Below are 11,862 nucleotides of genomic sequence, written 5' to 3' on the forward strand. Positions count from 1 at the left end.
TCTGGGAATGAAATATTAAAAAGGAAAAGAGCAGAAGAAATCAACTTTTATTCCCCATTTTCAAACCATCTTCCTGGAAGTCATAACATGTAATTAAGCACTTCAACAAAGTAATTACTCCATTATTTGAGTAGGCAATCAATTAAGAAGTTGCACCATGTAGGAAAGAAAAGAAAATTAAACAAAAGAAAAAGAAAAGGAAAGGAAAGGGGACAAGAGGACAGGACAGGACAGGACAAGGAACAAGAGAAGAGGAAAGGAGAGGGGGAGGAGAGAAGAAAAAGAAAAAAGGAAAGAAAAAAGAAAAGGGGAGAGGGGAGGGGAGGGGAGGAGCCAACAGGAGTCAATATTTTCTCAAATGACGATCAATGATTCATCCACAATATGCAACATTGATCCTGAAGTCCAATTTTTTTTCCCACCAGGCAATCCCCAGGCTACTATAATTCAGAAAGAGGAGGGCAAGCTGCCCATTCTTAACTTCCCATTGCTGACCCACCATCTCTCCAGGTTTAAGGGATGGGAAATCCTGTTTTTTTCTTTTTTACATGCAGCAATAAGCATCTTCCCCTTGAGTAGAAAGGTATTCCCAAATGAAGGACTTATTTATATATCCTATTTAGAAACCACCCATCTCCCTCATGGAGGGACCATTGTACTTATACCCCACCTGTATTAATTTTATAAATAACTCAAGGCAATGAACATACCTAATATTCCTTCCTCCTCCTACTTTTCCTGACAACAACCACCCTGTGAGGTAGGTTGGGCTGAGAGAGAGTGACTGGCCCAAGTTCACCCAGGTAGCATTCATGCCTAAGACAGGACTAGAACTCACAGTCCCAAAACACAACAGATCTGGGAATCCATCAACAAGATCTAACTCAGTTCTTAAAGCATCTAATTTTACCCCATCCAAGTAGAATCCCTAAATGTGCCTTTTTGTCCTTTAAAAGAGAATCAATATTTGCGATTACTTACTGGGGAGGAAAAAAAATCTCTGTGCAGGGACTCAGGATTCCAGCAAAAAGCCAGTGACTTCTACCTTTGATGGGCGATGTTTGCATGCAGAGCACACACACACACACACACACACACACACACACACACACACACACACGGTCTCTATGTACAATGCACCGTCTTGCATAGATCAGCCCATAACATTGACAGCCCTTTTGCTTATTTCCCAATCATGCCTCCCCCCCCCCGTGTTTTCTGCTCCATCCCGAATTCGCCTCCCTTCCACTCTCCTTAAGCAGCCATTTATGGTCTTAATACAGCCCTCAGTCTGTCTCCCTTTCCACACCCCCTAAAAGTCTTCATTCAGGCAGGCTTCCAGAGGTCGGCTGGCAGGATGCAGGTAACCCCTCCCCCCTGTCCTGCCGCCTCCCATGGCGCCGCTCCGCGTCCCGTGCCTCAACCCCCCGTGTCACAGAACTGCTGGCGTTATGCTTGGGCGGAAGACTTTTTCTTTTACAAATGGGGCGGGTGGGCAGGCAGGACCCCACCCGCCGAGTCGCCGCCTCTCCATCACCCTCCGCCAGCCGGCTCCGTCGCCAGACCTCCCAGCTGAGAAACGCAGGAGTTCGGTGCTGCGGCGGCCTCCCCTCCGCCCTCCGCACCGGCCAAAGCTTTGCCTGACGTTCCAGCTGACCGGCGCAGGTCTGGGGGTCGTCAGCTGACGGGTGCAGGAGGTAGGCGCTGCGGCAGCCTCCCAGCCGCCTGCTTCTTCGGCTGGAGCAGTTGCCAGGGCTTGCATGAAGCAGGTGGCTGGGAGGCTGCCGCGGCGCCTACCTCCTGCGCCCGTCAGCTGATGACCCCCGGATCTGCGCCGGTCAGCTGGAACGTCAGGCAAAGCTTTGGCCGGTGCGGAGGGCGGAGGGGAGGCCACCGCAGCGCCGAACTCCTGCGCTTGTCAGCTGACGAACGCCGGACCTGCGCCGGTCAGCTGGAACGTCAGGCAAAGCTTTGACCGGTGCGGAGGGCGGAGGGGAGGCCGCCGCAGCACCGAACTCCTGCGCTTGTCAGCTGACGACCCCCGGACCTGCGCTGGTCAGCTGGAATGTCAGGCAAAGCTTTGGGTGCTGCGGAGGGCGGAGGGAGGCTGCCGCGGCACCTACCTCCTGCGCCCGTCAGCTGATGACCCCCAGACCTGCGCCGGTCAGCTGGAACGTCAGGCAAAGCTTTGGCCGGTGCGGAGGGCGGAGGGGAGGCCGCCGCAGCGCCGAACTCCTGCGCTTGTCAGCTGGGAGGTCTGGCGACGGAGCCGGCTGGCGGAGGGCGATGGAGAGGCGGCGACTCAGCGGGCGGGGTCCTGCCTGCCCACCCGCCCCATTTGTAAAAGAAAAAGTCTTCCGCCCAAGCATAACGCCAGCAGTTCTGTGACACGGGGACTTGAGGCACGGGACGCGGAGTGGCGCCGTGGGAGGCGGCAGGACAGGGGGGACGGGTTACCTGCATCCTGCCAGCCGACCTCTGGAAGCCTGCCTGAATGAAGACTTTTAGGGGGTGTGGAAAGGGAGACAGACTGAGGGCTGTATTAAGACCATAAATGGCTGCTTAAGGAGAGTGGAAGGGAGGCGAATTCGGGGTGGAGCAGAAAACACGGGGGGGGGGGGAAGGCATTAGGAAATAAGCACCAAGGTACCTGGTGCCTTGCAAGGGATTCCCGAGTGTTCCACAATTCTTTTTCCTCTCTCCTCTGCGCGAGAAAACTTTTGCGGTGTAAATCTGAAATGAGTCCCTGGGGAGGGCTGGGCCTTGCTCTGTGCCTGCGCTCTTCACACGCCTCCTGCAGGGCACATTTGGTAAAGTTCGTGCATGCAGGCTGCCGCCAAGCAGAGGGAGTAGCACAGCTAAGGAAAAGGGTAAAAAAAAATGGCGGACTGCGTTGTTTGGTAACCCCCGTGAAATGGTCGTTCGACCCCAAATGGGGTCGCGACCCACAGGTTGAGAACTGCTGCCATAGATCATGATCCATTTAGCACAGAGTTCTAAAGGCTGGCCTACCCGATCTTGTTTTAAAAAGACTAACCAAAATAAGTTCTATACCAAAACTCAAATCCTCCCAAAAGGACCCCCAAGGCATTGGCAAAATCCAGCCCTGGGTCTCATCCAGTGCCGTCACTGAATCACTGCCTCAACTGCAAGAGAGGAAGTCTATTCCTTCCAGGCCATCTCAGTGTGAGGCTCTCAGTCCTACAAGCTGTGCAAGGCTGAGCTCCATATGGCATAAAGGTCAGGCAGCAAACTGCTTGAGTTTTCTCGCCTCGCCAGGCACTGCCACGTCCACTATCCAGACTTTTTTGTCTTTCTTATCAACAATTGTTAAGTCAGGGGTGTTATGTTGCATGTGCTTGTCTGTTTTATTATTATTATTATTATTATTATTATTATTATTATTATTATTATTATTATTATTATTATTATTATTACTACTACTACCTGGGATTAATTTCTATCCCTGAGCTCCAACCCAACTTCCATGCAGGAAGGATCATTCTATCAAGTCAACTTCTCTGTTTGTTCCTGCCACCTCATCTTTCCTCTGAGGGCCACTGTAATTTCTGTTTTTGTTGTTTCTTCCTCCATCTCTTTACTAAAGACTTCAAACCTAGCTCACTTTTTTATACCAGATGAGTCGGCTTCCAGATGTAGCTAAACTAAAGCTCACAGTAGCCTCTGTCAGAATCATCAGCCGTGAAGAATGGTGCTAGGAGCTAAGATGTGAAAGACCAGAAATTATCTACTTCTGAGAAATAATCAAATCAAAATCTTTATTACGGTCATAGACGAGCATATTCCAAGAAATAATTCTATGTCCTGATAGCAGGATGCTTCAACATGGTGAGAGCATCTTAAAATGGAAACAAGTCAAGACATCAACTTTATTATTCAATAAGGTCAAGACATTATTCAATAAAGTCAAGACATTGTTCCTGAAAAGAATAGTGACATTCTAGGTCCCTGCTCTATTATCATACTTATGTAGCTTGGAATATTCAACTCAGGGAGGCTTACTCCTGAGAAAGCATATATAGGATTGTGTAGTCCTATCGTTCCAGGCTTATTGCCAAGGAGGGAGTAGAAAAAATTTTGTGTCCAAGTTTGGCATTCATCACACCTTTTTCCATTGAAAAAGAAGGCATGAGATAGGAAGCCTTGATACAAACTTGGACTACAGGGATAGGAGGAGGGTTTAACCATTCCTGAAACCCATTTCCTACTCAAAATTTTCCTTTCTCACCAGTTGCCATTTGTAGGAAATATTGATTCAGGGTTCAAATAGGAACTAAGCTATTGTAATATTGAAAATGGTGCTCTGCAGTTTTGGATCTACATAGTAGCTCCATTGCTATCTGTTTGATTGCAATGCTTGTTCTGCATTTCTCCATCATAGTTCAATTCCTAGTTCTGCGAAAGCAGAATTTAAAAATGTTCATGTCACATTCACTGTGACCATCATGAGTAGCGGGCAGGAAATAAATTATGTGACCTCTGTTTGCACACAACTCCGCCCCTTCCATTTTGTGCTAGCCTTTACTTGGTCTTCTGGGTGAACATAACCTCCAATGCAGTGTTTTCTCAACTTTGGCAACTTTAAGATGTGTGGACTTCAACTCCCAGCAGGGCTGGCTAGGGAATTCTGGGAGTTGAAGTCCATATGTGTTAAAGCTGCCAAGATTGAGAAAACACTGCTCCAGTGACACAAGAATGGCATGTCCATAACAGGTTTTGGCTGCTTTTGGGTGGTCAGGATTAATCTTAACATTTTTTGGCAGCAATGCCAATGGGTAGGGATATTTTCCCCCTGGCGGAGTGGGTGGCTAAGGGTTCTTTGTATTTTAAACCATATTAAATTTCACTGTAGTTTTGTTCCATGGTGTTTCCTTTCTTAAAACATGGCTTGGTTTAGATAAGGCAGTAGCAGCAGAGGCAGACCGAGCTTGGTCCTCTGGATGTCCACACCCGGACCAGATCAATAATGTGAAATTGATCAGGCCTCCACTCTCAGAAATGGATGTCAATGAAGATAGACGACTTCCAAGGAATTTGCATATTCCTTGTCTCATTTTTCCTGTATCCCAATGTGTGTTGACTTAGCTTATTTTATGATGCAGCCATGTGTGGGTGTCTATGTGTGAGTGTATAATTGGGTGTGTGTCTATCTGAATAGGGATTTGTCAGAATGAAGGAAGGGACACACACACACACTTAACTTTTTTTTCTTCCTCTTGTAGTTGTAGGGGCACTCACTAAACACTGGGCATTTTGGGGAAGATCGTTATTAAAACGGTCAGTATTTTCTTCCATTTTTGTGGTGGCTTCTGTTAATGAGCATTTGCTTGACGTTTTAATAAAATAATGTACAGCAAAAGGAAGGAGACAGTTTTGCGAAGCCCAACAACACGTCTTTATACCCAAGGGCCTGTTAGTTGCAGCCTTGAGGTGATTTGATTTCATTATTAAGAAATTTTAAAATAATTATAATTTAATTTAAATGTATGAAACCATACATTTCATTCCGCTGTCCTCCTGAAAAGGTGCCCTGTTTTGTTTTGTTTTTTGACTGTATGCAATTCAATTTTGGAATTTGCTACTGCAAGATATGGTGCAGCCTATTAGCCTGTAAAAATGATTAGACCGATTCATGGAAGTCATGGGGATCGAATGCCTTGTTGACAGTAGAACTGCCTCTGAAGGCCATCTACTAACTAGTGGACTTCCTCGTGCAGTTGGTTAGCCACCGTGAGAACCAACTGCAGGACACAATGGGCCAGGCTCTGATCCAACAAGGCTCCCATGTTAAAACAACATGGACATGTCCGTCTACTCTTCAAGAGTTAAGTTCAACTCCTCGAAACTTTTTTTGATGGCAACCCTCAAAACTGGATAATTGCTTTAACTTTCTGCTTCAAATCATAGGTGCCTGTGAGGATGGAAAGAGGGGAAATGACAAACAAGGATCATCATGGTCACAACGTAAAATCCCTTGGCTTATACACAGTACTTGCATCTGTCATTGAGTCAGAAATAGAAAAGGCCAAGATTTAGATCATGGCATTGCAATTTTGTCATTCTTTTCTTCATTGCAGTTTGTACCAGACTTCTATTCTCAACATCCATATTCAACTCTGTCTACCTTATTTGGTGACCCACCCCAGTACAAAGGGAAGAGGATTAAACTGCCTATCTCAGAATCATCTTTTGATCCAGGGGGGTTCTTAAGCCTGTTTTTTTTTTAAACAAAACAGCATAGGAGATCAGAAATCCAACATATAAACTCTCATTATGGTAGCGCTTCCCAAACTTTTTCCTTCATTACCCCACACCAGTTATCAGAAAGTCTTATTGAACTTCAAGGATTGTGGTAAGTCCCTTCCTTCGGCACCATCAAAATTTGAGCAGTTGCTGAACGAATGGTCGTAACTCAAGGACTACTTGAATTATAAAATCAACATCACTGAATTATCTTTAGGTCATTTCACTGAATTACCATTGGTAACTTCCCTGATTTTTCATCATAATGTGGGATACTTAGGAAGATTTTTGAATATATTTTAGTACATGTGACAATTTTGAAGTTGATTTAAATGTCCCTGTTATGATCAGTAATGGGTTCATGTGCTGTTATCCAAAGAAAAACCAATTTTACCCAGTTTGGGGTAATTTACCCAGCTTTGGGAAGCACTGCCTTATGGTTTATTCTTGTTGGATAGCCATAGCCAACAATAATTCCCTATTCTTCCAATAGATTGCAGAACATTGAGGACTCCTAAATATACAGCTCTGGGTGTAAATGAATGATAAATGTATGAAAAGGTATATAATGAATCAGTGATTTGATGGGGCTCTCCCAACACTTTCGACATTTTCTGTTTATATCAGTCGCTAGCTAGGGATCAGACACCACTGGACACTTACCCAGAGTGGCTGTGTGGTGCTTAGGGCTGTTGACGTTCAAATGGATGTAACTGTGATGCATCTTATCTGAAAGGCAAAAAAGAGAGGCATGCATGGGGCCGCGCTGCATGTTCTTGCAGGCGGCCACTAGAGGTCATCTCATTCAGGTTTTTCCAAGCACCAGCTCTGGAATATGGGTACCAATCCCGCTGCTTTAAATCAGAGAGGACCCAAAGGCATTTGGTCCTCCTCTTTGCAGCTTTTGGTCTGTGTCCAAACATGGCAGTGCTCAGAACGCTCTCTGCAAAGGGAAATGGTCTTATTAGGTCTCCTTTTGAAACTTGTTTTTCTAGATTGCACGTGCTGGAGGAATGTGATCTGCAGAAATCACTGGGGAATTCTTTTTGCCCTAGAAAGCTGAACACTACTGCTTACAGAGCAGTAACAGGTATGCAGCTCGGTGGAGGGGGAAAAAGGGGCAACTTTCTATGATTCCCAGGTTTTGTCTGGTGCTAGCATTCTGTCTTCCCTTTCCTCTTACAGTACTGTGATTTTTCAAATAGGTTAGACAAAGAGAAGACAAAGACACAGAAAACAAGGAACAGTGTCAGGATGCTTTTCAGCGTTTGGACAGCAGATTTGACATTCATCCACTCCCATCTCCTACAAAGCTTGGGTTCTCCTGTGCATGCTGCTGGCCTTCCTATTATTTGTTTGTTACTCTGTTTGGGCTACTGTCTTGACTGCATTCACCACCTGAGTTTGCTATTAGAATGATTATGGTCAAGATTCCCTGGCTGGACTCTCAACATCTCTGGGAAGAAAGTGCAATGTCCTTGAACAGAAAACCCCACTTTCTTTTTCTTTTCACCTGGAAAAGGAGCAGTTTTTATCTGAATGCAGTTCTCTCCCCCTCCTCACTACCCTAATGTTAATGTTTGAGCCAGCACAAAGACAGCCAGACAGCTAGAATTGGTTGTCATGGCAAACAGGCTGTTTCCCCGTGAGTTTTTTGCAGCTTAGTTCCTGCTGTTGATACATATATAATTTAAACGCTGCAACCTCCAACTTGCAGAAGTTAGCATGAGATACTCCTAGGGGGAAATTGCAGAGGGGAAGGACCTGGAGATAGGATGGAGACAAAACATGGGGGCAGGAGAATGCTGGTAGTTGGCAAAAAGTTATCTCAGTGATTCTAGGAAAGTGTACTGCATTGTGTAGATATATTGTTGTTTGTGCTCTCAGTAACATTTATCCAACACTTTTTTCTTTTTCTTTTTTTATTAAAAGTTTTATAAAGATTACAGTATAAACCCCCATACCCACCCCAAAACCCCGCCCTCCCCCTCCCCCACTTCCCAGAGCTGAACACAGGGTTACAAATATAATAATCAAAATCTATCTAGCATTAACCAACTATTAAAGTAACCAAATCCATAATGCGCTTTAACTCCCCTTTAACACAAATTTAAACAAATTAAAATTAAACGTATTCATCACCTAAGTATTAAACAATACAATACTAATATTAAAAATAATATCATATAATTAAAACTAACAAAAATTCCATTAAAATAAACTATTAATAATAACAATACTCTAGAGTTTACTCATAACCCAAATGAAAATTTTTAGTCCCATATTTATTCTGAATATAATCTATCCATCTTCTCCAGACCGAGATATATCTTTCTTGTGATTGATCTTTCAAATAAGCGGAAATTTTAGCCATGTCCGCTAAATTTGACACTTTAAGCGTCCATTCTTCTATAGTGGGCAAAGAGTCCTTCTTCCAAAATTGAGCTACCAATAATCTTGCGGCTGTTATAAGATTCAACATCAAATTCATTTCTTTAACATCCAAATCTTCCATAATGCCTAACAAAAATAACTGCGGTGTAAACTTTATCTTTTTCTTAAAAATATTTTGAATATTCCACCAAATCTTAATCCAAAATGCTTTTATATCCCTACACATCCACCAAATATGGAAATAAGTTGCATCTAAACTTCCACATCTCCAGCATTTGGGCTGTAAATTAGGATACATACAGGACAGTTTTTGAGGATCCAAATGCCACCTATAAAACATCTTATAAAAATTTTCTCTTAAATTTTGAGCTTGAGTAAATTTTACATTTCTAACCCAAATTATCTCCCATATTTCCAATGAAATTGATTCTTGAATATTTTGAGCCCATTTTACCATACAATCTTTAACTANGTAATTCCTTATAAGAAATTCTATCCAAATTAACCCCTCTAGATACCCCCTCTATCGTCTGTCCTGGAATCGCCCAAATGGGAATTTTGTAATTTAATCTATAATAATATTTCTTCCAAACTCGTAACAAAGTGCTTCTTAGAATATGGGCTTTAAAAACTTGATCTACTTTCTTATTATAAATTAAATATGCATGCCAGCCAAATAATAAATCCCATCCCTCAAGGGAAAGTATATTTCTATTTGTTAAATTAAGCCAATCACTAATCCATGTTAAAGCCACCGCATCATAATACAGTTTTAAGTTCGGCGCTTTAAGACCTCCTCTTTCCCATGCATCTTGTATAATCTTAAACTTAACTCTTGGTTTCTTCCCCGCCCATATAAACTTGTTAATCCCCTTCTGCCATTCTTCCAAATTAGCATCTTTTTTCAAAATAGGTATCATTTGAAACAAAAAGAGAAACTTTGGAAGAATATTCATTTTCACTGCTGAGATTCTCCCCAGCAGAGATAACTGTAATTTTTTCCAATCATTTAATTCCTTTTTCACTTTTACCCATAATGTCTCATAATTATTTTTATACAATTTAGCATTAGAAGCTGTAATATAAACTCCCAAGTATTTTACCTTTCTGACTATTTCGAAACCTGTCAACTTAACTAATATATCTTTATCCTTCATAGACATATTTTTCGGTAATATTTTAGTCTTATTATTATTTACCTTAAAACCAGAAACTTTCCCATACTGAACTATAATTTCCACCAAGTCCTTTACTGAATCTATCGGTTGAGTTAGTGTCAGCACCAAGTCATCAGCAAAAGCTCTTAACCTATAATCATTCTTATTTACATTTATTCCCTTTATTATAGATGATTCCCGAATTTTAATTAATAAAATCTCCATTGTTAAAACAAATAACAATGGAGATAGTGGACATCCCTGCCTTGTACCCTTCTCAATTTTAAATGCCTCTGTTACCCCCCCGTTAACTATGACTTGTGCCGACTTCCAGTGGTGACTGCCGCGCCGATGGCGGCTTTTTTCTAAGCCGTCCGCCCCAGGGATGTGTTAAAGCCTGAAGGAACGGCGCTCAACAGCTGTTCCGCAGCTTGGAACCTCTCTCCCTGGGTGAAGGGGAGGAGGTGAGTTTTCCTGGGTAGAGGTTGAGTTCCCTAGTCTTCTAAAGACTTTTTCTTTGGAGGACGAAGGTGAGAACTCCCTCGGAGTCTGGGTTTTCTCCGCACCTCGGGCCGCCTTTGTTCTTTGGAACAAAGCCAGACGCTGCTTCCACATCTGCTAATTGAAGAGACTGTGAGTAAAATTAAAAGCAGACGGAGCTGATCAGGAGGATTGGAATTTGGTTAATTTGGGACTTTAACTCAGAAGATAAATAAGTATCTTCTTCATTTACTATTTAAACTACAAGAAGAAGAAAAAATATGGCCGCGGAATGTCTTCCTTTTGTTTGAAGTGATACTTAAGAGACTTTCACTTTTACTTGACGTTTAAGTGACGACAAGGAAACAATGTAACATTTTCTAGTTTAAGTAAATTGCAAGCTTCCTCTTTCCTTTTTATTATTAATACACATCTCGCAACTATTGCTTTTATAAGATTATACAAGATTTGTTTTTTAAAAAAAGAGATGGCTTCAAAACGTACTGGAATTTCTGCTCTTAGAGATTGCAGCAGACTTGGCTGTTGTTTTGTCATGCGAACCTGAAGAAATTTTGAGAGAGATAGAAATTCTTTTAGGGTAAATCCATGGGTCGCACGACAGAGAAATTTACCAAGAGATGTTGTAATTTACTTTTCCAGAAGATCAATTCATAATGAAGTTATTCAAGCCTTTTATAAACAGAGATTCCAAATTCTAGCGCAAGATGTTATAATTTTAAAGGAAATACCTCCTAAGATACTTAGGAAAAGAAAGGACTTTGCTTTTCTGGCTGAAGAGCTGAAAAAATGACAAATTCAATTCAGATGGGATATACCTGTTGGAATTGTGGTGAGCTATATGGGGACACGTTACAGACTCAACACAATTTTGAAAGCAAGAGATTTTTACAGCTCGGTTTTGAAGGCAGGTTCACCACTATCTCCATGATTTAGCAGAAGAAGAATGTTTGAAGAACAAGCGGTTGAAGGAGCAATGCCATCAAGTGTAGGAGATTCACAAGGTGATAAGCAACAACTGTCTGAGATGAAAGATGATCCAAAGGGACAAAGAATGACCCGTGCAGCTCACAGATGTAAAGAAAAAGAGCAGCAAAAGATGGATGTTGTACCTATATCGCATCAGATTTCCTCAGAGCCAGTGGGAGGTACAAGACCTAAGAGATCAGTGACAGCTGATCTTCAAGGAGTGTTCCAGAGGCTCCAAGCCACTAAAAATGGCAAGGTTCCTGACATGGAATGTTAATGGTTTGAATTCACCACAGAAAAGAAAGAAATTATTTCACTATTTGAAACAACATAAGAATGATGTTGTGTGTTTGCAAGAAACTCATATTACTTCAAAGGATCAAAAGCAGGGCTTTTTTTCTCGGAGAAAAGGTGGCGGAACTCAAACCTGGCCACGCCCTCATCAAACCCTAGGACCGCCCCTTTAGAGAACAGGAATGCAAGTAAAATTTGGGAGGGGCTATTTCCGGTGTGGGAGGGGCTATTTCCGGTGCGGCCGGCCCGGAAAAAGGTGCCGGAACGCCGTTCCGCCGCGTTCCGG

The 11,862-nt window shown here is 42.8% G+C and overlaps 1 protein-coding gene across 1 annotated transcript in view; it reads right to left on the bottom strand.

Moving 5' to 3' along the window:
• Positions 1-11,862, bottom strand: part of LOC107296956 (protein shisa-7) — a 25,709-nt gene that overhangs the window by 6,401 nt on the left and 7,446 nt on the right. Inside the window, exon 3 of the mRNA XM_029286179.1 lies at positions 6,928-6,993. Coding sequence (XP_029142012.1) covers positions 6,928-6,993 — 66 coding nt within the window. The remainder of the gene's footprint in view (positions 1-6,927; positions 6,994-11,862) is intronic.

This window comes from Protobothrops mucrosquamatus, unplaced genomic scaffold (assembly GCF_001527695.2).
Source record: "Protobothrops mucrosquamatus isolate PMUCROS unplaced genomic scaffold, P.Mucros_1.0 scaffold3050, whole genome shotgun sequence".
Taxonomy (NCBI): domain Eukaryota; kingdom Metazoa; phylum Chordata; class Lepidosauria; order Squamata; family Viperidae; genus Protobothrops; species Protobothrops mucrosquamatus.